The sequence below is a fragment of the Hesperophylax consimilis genome, chromosome 21, assembly GCF_061612785.1.
Source record: "Hesperophylax consimilis isolate HC1 chromosome 21, BYU_Hcon_1.0, whole genome shotgun sequence".
NCBI lineage: Eukaryota > Metazoa > Arthropoda > Insecta > Trichoptera > Limnephilidae > Hesperophylax > Hesperophylax consimilis.
The window spans coordinates 867,221-886,209 of record NC_142856.1 but is presented as its reverse complement, the minus strand read 5'-3'; the positions used below and the strand labels follow the sequence as shown (position 1 = coordinate 886,209).

At 36.4% G+C, this 18,989-nt stretch overlaps 1 protein-coding gene across 1 annotated transcript in view; it reads right to left on the bottom strand.

The window, feature by feature from the left end:
• Ndf (Nucleosome-destabilizing factor) overlaps positions 1–18,989 on the bottom strand; it is a 138,579-nt gene that overhangs the window by 102,802 nt on the left and 16,788 nt on the right. Inside the window, exon 7 of the mRNA XM_089644530.1 lies at positions 16,224–16,397. Within this exon, the coding sequence (XP_089500656.1) occupies positions 16,224–16,397 (174 nt within the window). The remainder of the gene's footprint in view (positions 1–16,223; positions 16,398–18,989) is intronic.

Below are 18,989 nucleotides of genomic sequence, written 5' to 3'. Positions count from 1 at the left end.
CAAAATTCCTGTACAATTTTTTTTCAGCCATCACAAAAATTATCAAAACACTAAGAAGTCACGCAAAGAAAAAGTGGATGAAAGAGACAACTTTAAATCTGTAAGTTAAGTAATTAGGTTTTAAAGAAGCACCGAAATTATGAAAAATGAAAAAAAAAAAAACGCCGCTAAAACATATAAAACGTAAATTTGAGCTAGAACTATTTCATATTTGTAATAGCTATTATTATTGAAGACCAGGCTCGTTTATCAATCAACTATTTTCTCATAAACCAGTTGTCTAACTATTCACTTTTATTGTCTCTTCAAAACCATCTCCTAATAGGACTAGTTTTCTTATACAAAATAAATTGTTTCAATTCTTAATTGAATCGCTGTTAACTCTTAACAGAAATTTATTTTGTAGTGTTGTTAACCTGAGTGCCGGTGTCACCACGATGGTAATTCAACATTTATACGCGTAATGTGCCGGCATACCACAATTGTAAAGGCATACAGTATTATCTATTAATGGTTTTTATACTTTAAAACATGTTCATAGCATATTTAGATGAATGACTAAGGCCTGTCAACAAAATGATCAGTCAGATGTTTCGTTTTGCTTGGCTTGAAATTATTTGAAATTGCTGAAGTCATTTGAGTGGTCCGGTTATTTACAGGAATTTATTATTTATTTATTTATTTATATATTTGGGAAAAGCACTAATGCATACAATTTTGATAAACACAAGTGAGTAATTACTAGTCAGCAAGCGCAGAACGCCTTTTAAGCCCGGCGCACGACGGAAGTTGATGCTCGTGGAAATCCGGCATTCCAAAGGTTAAATGTATGAAATAAAAAATAGGATAGATAAAAAAATGTTAATATTTTCTTAAATTTTCTGCTCATTCTTTTTAAATACAGAATTTAAAAAGAATGAGCAAATTATTTATTCATACTTCAATTAAGCATCGTTTTGATAGAATAAAACTTAGATCTCACAATGTAAATTCTATTGCTTGGGAATTATAGGGTTGTTTTTAACCCCTCAGGCTGATTTGTTCGCTTTTGGGAATAGCTCATACAGGTCTCGTAGAAACCGTTATGTGTAATTACTGTGGAGAAATAAGTTCTAAACGGTGTTGGAAAGAAAAAAACACCACTATTTATATTCAAATCTAAAAGTTAAAGCAAAAGAATTAAATGTACCTCAAGCAAAGTTTCCGACCGTAATTTGAAAAAATTGAATGAAAATTTATTAATTATTTTTATATGAAATGACAAAAAACGGAGGCGACAATAACGTTTAAATTTGTCTAATAAAATGTGTGTGTTTTTATTTTTTCATTATCAGTATTTTATTTCTCCGATCTTCCGACAGAACATGTCAGAGGCCTGAGGGGTTAAATTAATAAAATACATACGTAAAACTAATCAATAATGTAATACTGTATTTTTTCGTTTTGAAAAATTTCCATACCCATCATTGAAGAAATAATATAGTAGTTAGAGATCAATTTGAAGAGAAGTCATCAGCAGTCAGATTGTTGAATAGAGAGAGTTGATAAGAGTGGAGAAAATACGAACATCTGTTGGAGCAAGATCAGGATACGAGCAAAGCTTTTGTAATATTAGCAGTCTGATTGTTGAATAGAGAGAGTTGATAAGAGTGGAGAAAATACGAACATCTGTTGGAGCAAGATCAGGATACGAGCAAAGCTTTTGTAATATTAGCAGTCTGATTGTTGAATAGAGAGAGTTGATAAGAGTGGAGAAAATACGAACATCTGTTGGAGCAAGATCAGGATACGAGCAAAGCTTTTGTAATATTAGCAGTCTGATTGTTGAATAGAGAGAGTTGATAAGAGTGGAGAAAATACGAACATCTGTTGGAGCAAGATCAGGATACCAGCAAAGCTTTTGTAATATTAGCAGTCTGATTGTTGAATAGAGAGAGTTGATAAGAGTGGAGAAAATACGAACATCTGTTGGAGCAAGATCAGGATACCAGCAAAGCTTTTGTAATATTAGCAGTCTGATTGTTGAATAGAGAGAGTTGATAAGAGTGGAGAAAATACGAACATCTGTTGGAGCAAGATCAGGATACGAGCAAAGCTTTTGTAATATTAGCAGTCTGATTGTTGAATAGAGAGAGTTGATAAGAGTGGAGAAAATACGAACATCTGTTGGAGCAAGATCAGGATACGAGCAAAGCTTTTGTAATATTAGCAGTCTGATTGTTGAATAGAGAGAGTTGATAAGAGTGGAGAAAATACGAACATCTGTTGGAGCAAGATCAGGATACGAGCAAAGCTTTTGTAATATTAGCAGTCTGATTGTTGAATAGAGAGAGTTGATAAGAGTGGAGAAAATACGAACATCTGTTGGAGCAAGATCAGGATACCAGCAAAGCTTTTGTAATATTAGCAGTCTGATTGTTGAATAGAGAGAGTTGATAAGAGTGGAGAAAATACGAACATCTGTTGGAGCAAGATCAGGATACGAGCAAAGCTTTTGTAATATTAGCAGTCTGATTGTTGAATAGAGAGAGTTGATAAGAGTGGAGAAAATACGAACATCTGTTGGAGCAAGATCAGGATACGAGCAAAGCTTTTGTAATATTAGCAGTCTGATTGTTGAATAGAGAGAGTTGATAAGAGTGGAGAAAATACGAACATCTGTTGGAGCAAGATCAGGATACCAGCAAAGCTTTTGTAATATTAGCAGTCTGATTGTTGAATAGAGAGAGTTGATAAGAGTGGAGAAAATACGAACATCTGTTGGAGCAAGATCAGGATACGAGCAAAGCTTTTGTAATATTAGCAGTCTGATTGTTGAATAGAGAGAGTTGATAAGAGTGGAGAAAATACGAACATCTGTTGGAGCAAGATCAGGATACGAGCAAAGCTTTTGTAATATTAGCAGTCTGATTGTTGAATAGAGAGAGTTGATAAGAGTGGAGAAAATACGAACATCTGTTGGAGCAAGATCAGGATACGAGCAAAGCTTTTGTAATATTAGCAGTCTGATTGTTGAATAGAGAGAGTTGATAAGAGTGGAGAAAATACGAACATCTGTTGGAGCAAGATCAGGATACCAGCAAAGCTTTTGTAATATTAGCAGTCTGATTGTTGAATAGAGAGAGTTGATAAGAGTGGAGAAAATACGAACATCTGTTGGAGCAAGATCAGGATACGAGCAAAGCTTTTGTAATATTAGCAGTCTGATTGTTGAATAGAGAGAGTTGATAAGAGTGGAGAAAATACGAACATCTGTTGGAGCAAGATCAGGATACGAGCAAAGCTTTTGTAATATTAGCAGTCTGATTGTTGAATAGAGAGAGTTGATAAGAGTGGAGAAAATACGAACATCTGTTGGAGCAAGATCAGGATACGAGCAAAGCTTTTGTAATATTAGCAGTCTGATTGTTGAATAGAGAGAGTTGATAAGAGTGGAGAAAATACGAACATCTGTTGGAGCAAGATCAGGATACGAGCAAAGCTTTTGTAATATTAGCAGTCTGATTGTTGAATAGAGAGAGTTGATAAGAGTGGAGAAAATACGAACATCTGTTGGAGCAAGATCAGGATACCAGCAAAGCTTTTGTAATATTAGCAGTCTGATTGTTGAATAGAGAGAGTTGATAAGAGTGGAGAAAATACGAACATCTGTTGGAGCAAGATCAGGATACGAGCAAAGCTTTTGTAATATTAGCAGTCTGATTGTTGAATAGAGAGAGTTGATAAGAGTGGAGAAAATACGAACATCTGTTGGAGCAAGATCAGGATACGAGCAAAGCTTTTGTAATATTAGCAGTCTGATTGTTGAATAGAGAGAGTTGATAAGAGTGGAGAAAATACGAACATCTGTTGGAGCAAGATCAGGATACGAGCAAAGCTTTTGTAATATTAGCAGTCTGATTGTTGAATAGAGAGAGTTGATAAGAGTGGAGAAAATACGAACATCTGTTGGAGCAAGATCAGGATACGAGCAAAGCTTTTGTAATATTAGCAGTCTGATTGTTGAATAGAGAGAGTTGATAAGAGTGGAGAAAATACGAACATCTGTTGGAGCAAGATCAGGATACCAGCAAAGCTTTTGTAATATTAGCAGTCTGATTGTTGAATAGAGAGAGTTGATAAGAGTGGAGAAAATACGAACATCTGTTGGAGCAAGATCAGGATACGAGCAAAGCTTTTGTAATATTAGCAGTCTGATTGTTGAATAGAGAGAGTTGATAAGAGTGGAGAAAATACGAACATCTGTTGGAGCAAGATCAGGATACCAGCAAAGCTTTTGTAATATTAGCAGTCTGATTGTTGAATAGAGAGAGTTGATAAGAGTGGAGAAAATACGAACATCTGTTGGAGCAAGATCAGGATACGAGCAAAGCTTTTGTAATATTAGCAGTCTGATTGTTGAATAGAGAGAGTTGATAAGAGTGGAGAAAATACGAACATCTGTTGGAGCAAGATCAGGATACGAGCAAAGCTTTTGTAATATTAGCAGTCTGATTGTTGAATAGAGAGAGTTGATAAGAGTGGAGAAAATACGAACATCTGTTGGAGCAAGATCAGGATACCAGCAAAGCTTTTGTAATATTAGCAGTCTGATTGTTGAATAGAGAGAGTTGATAAGAGTGGAGAAAATACGAACATCTGTTGGAGCAAGATCAGGATACCAGCAAAGCTTTTGTAATATTAGCAGTCTGATTGTTGAATAGAGAGAGTTGATAAGAGTGGAGAAAATACGAACATCTGTTGGAGCAAGATCAGGATACGAGCAAAGCTTTTGTAATATTAGCAGTCTGATTGTTGAATAGAGAGAGTTGATAAGAGTGGAGAAAATACGAACATCTGTTGGAGCAAGATCAGGATACCAGCAAAGCTTTTGTAATATTAGCAGTCTGATTGTTGAATAGAGAGAGTTGATAAGAGTGGAGAAAATACGAACATCTGTTGGAGCAAGATCAGGATACGAGCAAAGCTTTTGTAATATTAGCAGTCTGATAGCATTCCGATAGATACCAAAACGGCACAGCTGGCTCCTTGGTTAAGCTCAAATAAAAGGATTGTATATATGTGTATTTATTGTAGGCAACAATTAAATCTCTTTCATAACACTATTTCTGTGTACAAAAAAAAATTCAAGTTCTTTCTAATCCGATTGTATGTATTATATTTATGGTAGTTTACACTAGTTTCTCCATCAGGCAAAGTTTTGGATCACATTCCAATGTCCATTATCAGGAAAGGTCTTGAGTTTCAGAGTGACCACAGGTATTGCAGGTATTTCGAGCATTTTAATGTTTATCAAATAATTATTTTAGGATAATAATATATTTTTTAATAAAAAATACTAGACTAGATGATTTATGTATTAAAGATAATCAAATAAATGCTATTTCGAAATTGGCTTTTATTGGCAGTTTTATCAACGCAGTCAAGTACAGTGAAACCTGTATCTATCGCTTTATCAACCCAGTCAAGTACAGTGAAACCTGTATCTATCGCTTTATCAACCCAGTCAAGTACAGTGAAACCTCTATCTATATTTTTATCAACCCAGTCAGGTACATTGAAACCTCTATCTATCGTTTTATCAACCCAGTCAAGTACAGTGAAACCTCAATCTATCATTTTTGAAGGGGCCTATTGAGAACAAAAGTTTTCACAATAGATGATGTATGAATGTGAAAGAGTTGTGCCAAGAACGAGTTGTTTGGCGGTTCGTCCCCTCTGCCTACGCCGGCTAACGGCGTGATGGTTATATTTAGTAAAGTTTTCATATTCTTAAAACACCTTCAGCAATTTGCTAATGGCTCGCATATGTCAGTTCCATTACTGTTGACGCAAAACAACACTGAGATCGTCTTGTGGCGTATTCCTGGGTCAATAGAACCAATTTGGGGTTGGTAAGGTGAGACGAATGATGTGGTGTGAAATCACAGCGTTTATTGAAGCCAGTGTAGATGTGATGATGACCTCAGACCAATGGTCAACGCAGTTGGTAGACATTATCGGTGGTGAATTTCCTAGGCCGATGGTCAACACTGTATTAGCTGAGATGGACAGTGGTGGAGTGAAGTAATGTCAGTAGTTTGAATGCGTACAAGCGGACTAGACTTGCAGGTGATATTCATCACCATGGGTCTTCCAATCTTCTGTGTTCAATCTTTTATGTTCTAGGACGTACCACGAATGACTCGCAATACGCTAGTCTCTTTCAACCCTTTACCACGGTGGCAGGACTCGCCTGAACGTCAATGTGTTTTTCTAGTTTTTTCAAAGATTTTCCACACAGTAAAAAGATCACTCGCACTGCCGTGTTCGCCCCAACAACAACTCATGACTTGCTTGTTGTTTACAAGTACCATTAATTGAGCATAAACTGAGCATTTGGCTAAGAAATATGGTGTTTTGTATGTTCACTTTTTGAAAAATGATTGAACAAAAAAATATTTAGTACAAAAACTGCATGTTTAAAAGGATGAATGCGGTAAAAAGATTCATAGAGAATGTTCATTGCGAGTTTTGCATGAAGTTAATTTGTGACTGGAAGAAAAGAAAAAATGTCAAATGCGAGAAAACGATTATTTGGGAAACAATTGACCGAGATTTCACTGTACGGATTGTATAAGGAAAGAAGGAAAGATGCAATTTTCTATGAACAGAGTGGATTAAATTCCCAATTAAATGATAAAGCTAATATATTAAAATAAGGCGATGCAATATCACTCCTTACGTAGATGGCGATAAGGTTTAAATTCCTGCTTAACACCAGCTGCCTGTTTTGATTTATGCAAGAATTTTTTTGTTGTCAGAAGATGGTATTACCATAATTTTCTAAATAACTGAATTTGCCACATTATACAATGAAACCATAACCGAAAATGGGTTCGTAATTAAGAGATTTTGAACTTTAAAGCGGAAAATGCTCAATTATTTTAAAGGCCAAGGTGTGTTTTACTCACAGTGCTTAAATCAAAGCATCTCAAAGATTCCTAAGCAATCAAATTTTCAAACCTCCAACACACAATTTTGCATTACTTTGTAGCCTTCAGCTGTAAATTATCAGAGTGGAAAAAAGACAGCTATGAAAATAGAACCGTAATTAAAAATATATTTTTTGTTTTTAAAAGAATGTTAGTTGGCCAAAATACTTTTCTAAATAGAAAAAATACCAATTTGCTAGAAAAAATTACTGAAAAATAAATACTTTTATCATAACCTTAAGTAAGAAGCAACTTTTAATTAAAATATATAAAGAAGAGTGTCCTGGTGTGTTTTTTTTTAAAACAGTCTAGTTTTATTCTGATTTCTTAGATTTCGAAAAACCTCCCTCGTCCGCTTTTCCCACCCCTTTAAGCCGAATAAAGTCAGGACAGCGCCGGGGCCGGGAACTTAGCTACAAGTTAGTATTAATATAAAACAGAACCACTGGGTTCAAAGTAAAGTAAACAGTTTCAGTGTAATTATTGCTAGCTGGTATTTACATTAGTTTATAGACACAATTAACATTATTTTTCCTTCTCGTTAAATGTATGAGAAATGTTAATTCATAACATATTATGCAAACTTGAAAAAGCTCTAATTAGAATACAAAGATATTGGCAACTGTCATTGTCAATAAAGATTAATCTCTTAGCCTCGAGCACCCATCTATTGTCACACCGAGACAATGCCTAACATGACCGATCTGTTGACAAACTTTGTGCATTATAAAAAAGACAATATAGAAAAATAATAGGTAAATATTTACTATTGAGACACATCTAAGTAAATTCTTAATTCAAACATTGTTTATGTAAGACAAAGATAGACATTCATAGAATATGCGTATATGACCGAAATATATATATATGCAGTGTTTACGTACTTCAAAGTTGTGAATACTACATTCTACATCACAGGAGAGACTGCTTACACTCAAGCGAATACGTAACGCTGTATAAGTCAATCTTCGGCTTGAGGTATTAGCCTGTACTTGTACTATGTGTTGCTACGTTCGCTATCTCACTTCTTTTTATTTTGTCATTTACCATTTTGGGGTAGCTAAAAGCCTTGAGAATAATTGTATTTATGAACGGAAAGAAACTGTGATAATAATAATAATATCTTTATTGTGATAAATTTTCAAACTATAACTATAGAAATATATACATGAAAGACTATTTTATGTACATTGGTTTATAGATTAGATGAGTATAATTTTATCAACGGAAAGTAATATATAAACAGTAGGTAAAATAAATGTAAATAATAGAAATGTTAATGTAGTTATATGTTAAGGTTTGTCATAGCCCGCCTCACTAGGATTAGCCTGTGTTGAGGCAGCTATCTACCAAGTTTTATTTATAGTACTATAACGTACTTTTTTTTTTTTTTTTTTTTATATTTACTCCACACAGGAGGCCCTGAAGAAAATAATTTCTCTCAGGGCCTATGTCATCTTTGGGGATGCTGTGTGGAGGGTCTTTTTGTGGAGAGGAAGGAGTGAACATGGGTCTTGAAGAGTCCCATGTTGTAGGAGGGAGGAAACACAGAGGCCGGCAGTTCGTTCCACAGCCGAGCTGTTGAACTTAAGAACGAATCGTAGAAGCGACCCGTTCTCATGTGACAAGTGTCAACTGTGTACAAATGTTGGGCGCGCGTTTGGCGTGTATCCCGACTACGCACCGGTGCCGAAGGGATCAATGACGCTAGTTCTTCAGAGCATCTTCCATTGTAATACCGATAGAACAAGGACAGCATACCTACCTGACGCCTGTGCTCTAAAGATTGCAGTCCGTTTGTTAAGATTGGGGAATCTATCAAACGGACCGCCCGTTTCTGCACAGAGTCAAGGGTTTTTTTCAGGTATTTTGGGGCTCCAGACCAGAGATGGCTGCCAAATTCGACAGTAGGGCGCACTTGCGATTTGTACAGGATGAGCAGTTGTGTACTATTAAAGTATCTGCGGGCCCTGTACAGTACGCCCAGCTTCTGAGAGGCCAACTTTACTCTAGCTTCGATGGAGCCCCCGTACCTGAGTTGGTCACTTATAGTTACACCAAGCATATCAATGGAAGGCCTGTTCGGAAGATTGCTTCCGTTGAAGGAGACTAGATTATCATTTGGATCCCTTTTAGACGTAATCAGACAGGATTGAGTCTTTGAAACATTAAATTCGACGAGATTATTTTTACCCCAGGAGGAAATACTCTCGAGATAACCGTCCATTCTCTGCTTCAAAGCCCTCCGAGCCGTTGGAGTTTGTGTGCCCTTTGGGGGCTTGTCAAACAAAAAGCTATCATGAACTGTACTGTCATCCGCGTAACAATGAATCGGTGCACATGTCAAAAGGTCATTGATGTGCAACAAAAACAAAGTTGGAGACAGAACCGATCCCTGTGGGACGCCAGCATTTATGGAGTGCGAGGAAGAGGTGAAACCGTCAGCAACCGCCTGAATCGACCTATCCCTTAAAAAGTCAGCAATCCACGTACACAGGGATGCGGGAAGTCCGTAAGAATGCAATTTGTTGACAAGTCCTCGGTGCCAGACCCGGTCAAAGGCCTTGGATATGTCTAGTGCGACCGTTTGGGTCTCACCGTGACGTTCCAGGCACCGCCCCCAAACATGCGTCACATACGCGAGAAGATCACCGCACGAGCGGTTCCGCCGGAATCCGTATTGACGGTCGTTGATAATTTTGTTCTTCTCGAGGTATGTGAGCAGTTTGTCGTTGATCACACGTTCCATCACTTTGGACAGAACTGATGTGATCGCTATGGGGCGGTAGTTGGCCGGGTTGGAGCGGTCACCTTTCTTGGGAACAGGGTGAATTACCGCTTTTTTCCAACCAGAGGGCACAGTGCCACACTTCAGGGACATTTTGAAGAGCTTTGTCAAAACTGGAACTATTTCCGCAGCACACCTCTGCAATACCAGGGCAGGTATTCCATCAGGTCCACTAGCTTTGTTAACATCGAGCCCCCGTATGACGTGGAGTACATCCCGATGCCGGATCCTCAGCTTTTTCATATAGAAGCCGCAGTGAGGAACCGACGGCGGAACAGCACCCCCGTCGTCGAGGGTCGAGTTTTCCGCAAACATTTTCCCTAAAAGGTTTGCCTTTTCGGTGGCGGTGTTTGCTAGTGAGCCGTCAGGTCTGGTAAGAGGTGGCAAACTGGGTTTGCAAAAATTTCGACCTATTGAGCCCGCAAGCGACCAGAATGCTCTGCTGCCATGCGGGCAGGCAGCCAGCTTTTTGCTGATCTGCAGGTCGTGTTCGAATTTTGACCTATTGATGATTCTCTTGCATTCCTTTGCCGATTTGTTGTATGCTGATCTGCTTTCGGGCGTTCGAGATGTGTTGTAGGCTCGGTAAGCCGCGTTTTTTCGTCGAACTGCTTCGGAGCATTGTCGACTGAACCACGGCTTTGAGCCCACACCAGTTTCTTTAGTAGTCGATTGTATGAAGCCATCCATCGCCGAATTGATGACTTCACCAATCTCCTGGGCACATCTTGAAGGGTCCGAAGTCCGAAAACAAACAGCTGACCACGGTACCTACAATTATATAACAATGCGAACACTCAATAGTTAGGTAGCATAAATATCAATACAACATTTACCAAGTTCGTTTATAGTCCTAATAATATAGCTATAACTGCATGAGATCTGCTTTTTGCTTGCAAAGGAATTTTGCACGGCAAGACATTTCGCAAAAAAAAATATCCTAGAGCGACGTGTTTGTGGCAGCTGTTAACAGCTTGTCTGATGAAAAAAGTAATGTGCTATATATACTAAACCTCAAGTATGTCCACTGGGCCTAGTTCGGTGAAAGCACCCGCATTGTCTAAGTAACCTATCTTCACTTTTTATTTCATCTAGGATTGTCACGGTTTTGAGAAACATTTTTCTTAAACTAATAGGTTGGTTTTTGACTGGAACATAACTGAGAATAAGAAGGTGAAGTGATTGATATAACAAACGTACCCAACTGTTTGAAAACATCATCAAAAGAATAATTGTAAGCACATTTACCATAAGTTGCACTCGGGAAGATATAACTTTCAAGAACTGCCATAAGATGCAATGGAAATTATCCAAGTACTGTCGATGATTCCTTTATTGAAAATAGTAGTATAATTATGTAGTTGATAAAAGATGATTATTTTATTAATTGTACAAGTGTCATTATGACTGTTGCATAGAAATAATAATTAGCAGCAGATCAACACTTATTGATTGGTAGCTTGAAAACATAATGGTCACTGCTGTTAGTTGGATTGAAGAGTGGTCACAAGGGTTTTAAAGTTACTTAAAGACAGTCATTTTTTCTTGCTTCCTGATAGTAAAAAAATATAATGCTACATAAATTATTAAAAATGTAAAGACAAGATATAAATTCATAGCACTTTATTATGATATGAGGCGCCATTGAGGTGATTTTTCACAAAAACGGCGCTCTACAAATTATCCAATTATTATTATTATTATAAAAAAATTGAAGGTCGCAACTAGAAGAGCGTATTTATCGTACCCAGTAAAAGTACCGGGTATTTTCATGTGGAGATTTGTCACAAGTACAAAACTTGTGACAAATCTCCAAAATGCTCTCAAGTATTTTATACTGGAACTAAATTTTTATTAGTTTCTGTCCCCAGTCAGGTATAAAATACTGAGTATTTTATAACCGGTATTTTGAATAGGTACTTTTAACAGGTATTTTTAATGGGTACTTTTAATAGGTATTTTTAGCAGTCAGTTTTAACCTTTTAAATGCCAGTAGGTAGAAGTGTAGCTGTGCACAGCAGGCCGTGAATTTTTAATCAAAATAAATCATTTTTAAATCTTATTTTTATAAATTAAAAACATTACACCTTGAAAGGATATTTAAATGACTTACCAAATTTATTCAATATTCGACGTTTTTGCTTCCCTTCACTTAGATAAAAATATTTTTAAAAAAACGGGACATATGTATGATACAGAGGATCAAAGAAGAGCGAGTAAACTCGCTATTTTTCTATGGCTGGCCTGCTGGGCACGGCCAAGAATGCGAGTAAACTCGCTCTTGGCACAGAAGCGGTTAACGGCAAAAGCACTAGAGGACATGAAAAAAATTGTGGGGAATTTTTTGACAGGGAATTCTGTAGCTATCCCTCCATGGATTTGAAAAATTACTGTGAGGAATCGCACATTGAATTTTTTTGTGGGGAATTACCTTTCACACAAATCCTCTAACAACCCCCCCCCCCCAAGAATTCGAATAATCATAGGGGGAATCGCTGTGGGCAATTATCTGAGTACACTTACAAAAAAATACTCACAAGTATTTTACACTGGGACTGAGTATTTATTACTTTCCGTTCCCAGGTACTCAGGTATCCTAATCCTTAGGTCGGTATAAAATACTTTTGGGTATTTTGTAACCGGTATTTTTTTGTACCTGTACTCACTGTACCCAGTAACGAAAAGTACTCACAGGACCCACCTCTGGTCGCAACTATAACCTTTTCATTTGTGTGCTTTTTAACAGTGGCTTGTACACAAAACAATTGGTAGTGCGCTATAAATATTGTCAATCTATATCCCTACGTCAGGTCAGGTAAACCTTCAGCGGTGAAAGGCACTAGCAATTTTGAACTGTAAACTAAAGTGGCGCCATCTCGCCAAAGAGCTTTTCTTATTATTTTGGTACAATATTTTAAATTTCATTTTTAAGAGGCATTGGCGAGCGCCGTTCACGTTTTGGAGAAATTTCAATACTTTGGTCAACATCGACGTTCTGCACATATAAATAATTGATGTTCCCGGGTGGCATTTCTCTGATATGGAATTCGCTTGCACCACGTGACTTATAACACATGAGAAAAAAAAGAAGAAAATACGAGTTGGTTGAATTTAACTTCATATTTTTATTACTCTTATTTGCTTTGATTTTCGATGATATTATTATCGGTGCGTTGATCCAATGCTCCTCAGAGCGCTGCCACTGCTTTTTAATGAACATGATTTGGTGCCTCTTACTATCATTTAAGCACTATAAACTGACTACTACATACTTTGCACAATTTTTTTTTCAATTAACTAACTTCCTGAAATGATGTTATAAATTTAAATACCATATTATGAATATAAATAATGACAAAATATTTTTATATGTCAAATTCATTAGTCTAATTGATGTGCCATTAATGACATCAGTTCTTCGGCGCATCTTCCATTGAAATACTGGTAGAACAAGCACAGCATTCCCATCTGGTGTCTTGTTGACTCCAATCCATCCGTTAAGGGAGGGGAATCTATCAAATGGGTTGGTTGCACGTTTATCAGATATCTAGGGGATCCAGATCAGAGGTGGCGACCATTACCAAGACTGTATTACCAAGGTGTATTATTGAAATGAATTGCCTTAGTAATTTTGTAGAGACTTCAGTTTGCTATATATTTCTTTGGCTAACCTTTTATAAACAAACTGTCTAATATGAAATACACATCATCCTTATCTAATATATGTAAACATTAATCAACTAATATACAACCAAAGACTACAGAATTTGGTAATTATTCGGAATCGCTGGACAAGGATTATATGAAATATTTTTAAATAAAACCTTCTGATTTACCTTAATTATTATAAAAGGAATCTGACTGCATTTGGGATATTTTTAATTTTAGCATTTTAATTTTTAATTATGTAAATCGAAAATTCACGTTCGTTGTATGGGATGACAGCTGGAATGGTTTCTGTTGATAACATTTTCTTTTGTTGGTATTCCTGATACGAGTGGCGAGATTTTTTACCAAATGCAAATACTAGAGGTAGGTACTATTTTAGCCAAACTCGAAAAATAAAATAAAGATATTTAGGCATGTTTTATAAAATCGAAATATTAAAAAATGTGAGTTTATTACAGGTTAGGTTGGTTTATTATTAGGATTTAGGTTAGGTTAGGTTAGATTGGATATTATAGGTTAGGTTGGATAATTATAGGTTAGGTTGGATTATTGTAGGTTAGGTTCGATTATTTTAGGTTAGGTTGGATTATTATCGGTTAGGTTAGGTTGGATTATTGTAGGTTAGGTTCGATTATTATAGGTTAGGTTGGATTATTATCGGTTAGGTTAGGTTAGGTTGGATTATTATAGGTTAGGTTAGGTTGGATTATAATAGCTTAGGTTAGGTTAGGTTGGATTATTGTAGGTTAGGTTCGATTATTATAGGTTAGGTTGGATTATTATTAGGATATAGGTTAGGTTAGGTTGGATTATTATAGGTTAGGTTAGGATTAAGGTTAGGTTTGATTATTATAGGTTAAGTTACTATAGTTTAGGTTAAATAAAACAATAATTATAATAATACCTAAATATAAATAATTTAAGTTTTTTAAGTAACATAAAAATATTTAATTTTTCTAGTTTGGCCAAAACATTACCTAACTAGAATTTGCATTCAGAAATGATTCAAATTCTAGCCACTCGTATCAGGAATACCAACAAGAGAAAATTTCATCAACAGAAATCATTCCAGCTGTCATCCCATTCAACGAAAGTGAATTTTCGATTTACGTAATTAAAAATTAAAATGCCAAAATTAAAAATATCCCAAATGCAGTCAGATTCCTTTTATCGTAATTAAGGTAAATCGGAAGGTTTTATTAAAAAATATTTAGTATAATCCTTGTCCAGCGATTCCGAATATTTACCCAGAATTTTTATTCAACCTCTGTGTTAGAGTAGTAACTTCAATTACCTCATGTTCAAAAAAAAAGAGGCAAAAGGGAGATTCATTTTATAATTTTTTTACCCATAGAATTTAAATTGTTGTCTTTAACTAGTCATTTTACGCTCACATGCGAGCGTCATTTTTTACGACCGTACTCAGCTATGGTGCATGTGGGTGCTTTTTTTTTTTTTTTTTTAAATTTTAAAAGAAAGACAAACATTCCCGGGTTACTAATAACCTGACAATATTTGAAAATCTCCTACTACCACCACGGTAAGCTGAAAATGTTGCTTGTGTTGTGATGGAGGACTTAGCCAGCCGCGGAATTGAACACACTACGCCTGGGTGGGACCCAAACGCGATGTCAACTCGGCCACCGACCGGTCAATTAATGCTTTAATGTCATCCATGCTGTAATTTTAACTTTTATGATTTGAAAACTTTACAGAGCAAAATCAGATCGCTTGCGCTAAGAGAACGTCTACTTTTTATTTTGTGAATGTAGCTAGCTACTTTGACTGCTTAGAAAACATTTTATCTGTGCATTAACGGAACTCTAAAAATATTTTTTTTCCAAAGGTTTCAGACAGTGGGAATTTAATGCGGTGCCCCATAAAACAAACTCCGTGCCCAGTTCTATATCTTCAAAACTGACTGAGAAAGCAAACTAAACAAATGTCGGTTTTTGTGCTCGAGTCAAAGGACTGTCACCGTGGAGGGCATACCGATATCAATCCAAACAATGAACGTGCAATACGAAAGTGAGGGTGTAGCATTCGTGTTTCTAAGGAAGGATTAGACGAGAGTGTGTTTGGTTCTATGACAACTCAAAACACTTTTCGAAAGTCGTTAAAAGTGAAACTAGCCTAAAAACCTAAATTCACCTGTTTTTTTTTCATCACTCTTCAAAAGGCACTGATTGAGACTGAGAAGAATACATACGATTGTTAATTTTCTTCCGAATAAATAAATAGATCTAATATTATCGACCTCCGTGGACAAATGATTAAGGAAATGGTTTGTTGGTTGGCTTGGCTCCGAAACCAGAGATCCACTGATCAGATTTGCATGATTCATTTGCGGTATTGTCTTTTAACTGGCTACGGATCCAGACATCACCTGATCTAATTCGCAAGATTCATCCGCGGTGTAGACTTAATTTGAATACATAATACTTGAAGTTTGGTGAATTATTGAAATTCTGTAAAACGTGTTTTTTATTATGGATTTGAGATTATTTAAATAATCTCAATTACATTATTCATCCAACTTGTCACCTTAGCCCTTCGTCTCACTGGCTTGGTAACAGTAAGGAATCAACAAAAACCAAAGACCCTGCACAGAAAACTAAAGTTTGCCACGGTTTGCAGTGCAGTTATCGTGGAACTTCACTGAGCAAGTTATCCAGTTTTTGTCAATTCGTTACCGATACCGAGCTAGTGGGATGACGGGCTAAATCGCAGAAGCACCCAACATGGGACACATACAATAATTTTCCAATTAAGACAAGAAGAAAGGCTCCTACCTTGCTGGCGGTTCGGTTCCACACAACGACTTTATGCCCCGAGTTGAGCAGGTTCTTGACTATCCCGCTTCCCATGATGCCGAGTCCCAGGAAGCCGAACTTCATCTGGCTGGGCAGGATGTTCTTGCCCTTCAGCGTCTCTGTGATGTTCTCCAGGTCAAGGAGTGGGGTGGCCTGGAAGGGGGAGAGACGAGGATAAGACGAGTTATTAAAAAGATTGCTGAAAATTTTACAAAAAAAAACACTACCAACCAACACGGTACAAACACAGGCTTTTGTTAACACCGCACAAGAGTCCCAACTGATCCCTACGGTCCTGAGCCAGTGGAACTATGTAATCCCCAATTGAGCAGAAAATCAGCATTATTGAAATAACACATTTTTTTGCGCATATCCATTCAAATTACGCAACATATATCCAACTACATTCACAGTACAAATGGCTTTGAAATCTCAAGCAGTACGGACGACAGTATAAGGCTCGCGGTGACGGCCGGTAGTGTGCTCTTAATACAAGTCGGCCATTACTTTAATGAAACTGACATTTTTAGCGATCGGTGTAATATTGCATAAAGTTTTATATCTGCATTCTGTTATTTGTTAATATGTATGTTGTAACATGTCTGGAAGTTTTATATATCCATTCTGTTATTTGTCAATATGTTGTAACATGTCTGGGAGTTTTATATCTGCATTCTGTTATTTGTCAATATGTTCTAACATGTCTGGAAGTTATACATCTGCATTTTGTTATTATGTTGTAACATATCGAAAACTTTTAATTTAAAAATATCTCTTAAAAAATGAACAAAATATCGATATATGGAAAAATGCCATTATTGTTTTTTTTTATGTGTTTTGTATTCAAAACTTATGAATGAATTGATTAAAATCATAAAAGTGTTATCTAAATTGAAATATCTTATTACATATAAATTTATTTGATTTTCAATTTTTCAAATAATGTTGTTTTTCTGCATAATGCTCAGTTGGCGATTGTTGTTAGGTTAGGTTAGGAGGTGGAGGGAGGAAGGACATAGGGAAGAGGCAGGTTAGAAAATACTTGGTAATTCAGATCTCGTCACTAAACACGGTTATTGCCATTTCAAGATATAGTTCAGGAAATCTACAGATATTACTAGTCTACTGAGAAATGTTGATTTCTCTCGGGAAGGACGAGACAGGCAGAGCCAGTATGCTTCTTGGCTCCAAATCTAAAGGTAATTTTTGTTTGTTTTATGGGAATAGCCAGTCTAACTTCATCTATTGTATCGGCGGCTTGTACTCACAGAAATGGGTGGTGTGTAGACGAGAGGCGTATTTATCGTACCGGGTATTTTCATGCAGTACTTTGTACTTGTGACAAATCTCCAAAATACTCACAAGTACTTTATACTGGGACTAAATATTTTTAATAGGTACTTTTACCAGGTATTTTTGATAGGCACTTTTACGAGGTATTTGTAACAGCTACTTTTATGTATTTGGAAGAGGTATTTACTTTTGATCGGAAAAATATGGGGAATTTTTCAACAGGGAATTGCGTAGCCACCCCCCCATGGATTTGAAAAATTACTGTGGTGAATCACGTATGTTTTTTTTTTTTGTGGGGTAATAATAATTTTTCACAGAAATTCTCTAACAACCCCCCCCATGGATATCGAATAATTATTGGTGGAATCAAGTTTACGTAGAAAATTTGTGGGGAATATGTGGGCAGAATTTATGTGAGTATAGTATAGAAATGAATTATTCTTAATTAATCCTCAGGTCAGTATTATATACTTTTGAGTATTTTGTCACCGGTATTTTTTTACCAGGTTTGTATGTGTACTCACTATACCCAGTAATGAAAAATACTCAAAAGACTCACCTCTAGTGGTGCGCTAAAAATAATGCCAGTTTATCCCTACATCAGGTCGGGTAAACCTTCTGCGGTTAAGGACACTAGCAATTTTGAAGCTTATACCAACCTGCTGGAATGATCGGTATGCAAACTGTAAACTAAAGTGGCGCCATCTTTCCGAAGAGTTTAAGAGGTTTTGGTGGAGCGCCTGTCATATTTAGGAGAAATTTCAATACTATGGTCTGCATTTACGCTCTGTACGTATAATAAATTGATGTTCCCGCGTGACGTGGAATTCATTCGCACCACGTGATTTATGACTCGTGATACAAAGAATGAAAAATTGATAAGGTTGAATTAAAATTAATACTTTTATAGTATTACGTTTATTAATGTTATTTGCTTTCATTTTCGGTGATATTATTATCAGTTAATAATTATAATTCATAAATTGACTGAAATTTTTATAGTGCGTTGCTCCAATGAACCTTAGAGCTAGCCGCCAGTGCTATATAAAGGGCGGTCGGTGGCTGAGTTGGTATCGCATCTGAGTCCCGCCCAGGCGTAGTGTATTCAATTCCTCGGCTGGCTAAGTCCTCCATCATGACACAAGGAACATTTTCCGCTTACTGTGATGGTGGTAGGAGATTTTCAAATATTGTCAGGTTATTCGTAACCTGGGAAAGTTAGTCTTTCTTTAAAAAAAAAAAATAATAATCTAAAGAAAATATCAAAGAACAAATGGATACATGATAATTCAACACACCTTTAAAAAGTGATATAAAGTCAATAAAAGTGATGAAAAAAACGAGTTTGTGTTTCATCACTTTTTAAAGGTATGCGATCCATTGTCATTGAGTTATCCGGTTACCATTTAGCAGAGAGCTATTTTAATATAAATTTGCACATCGGTGTCACAT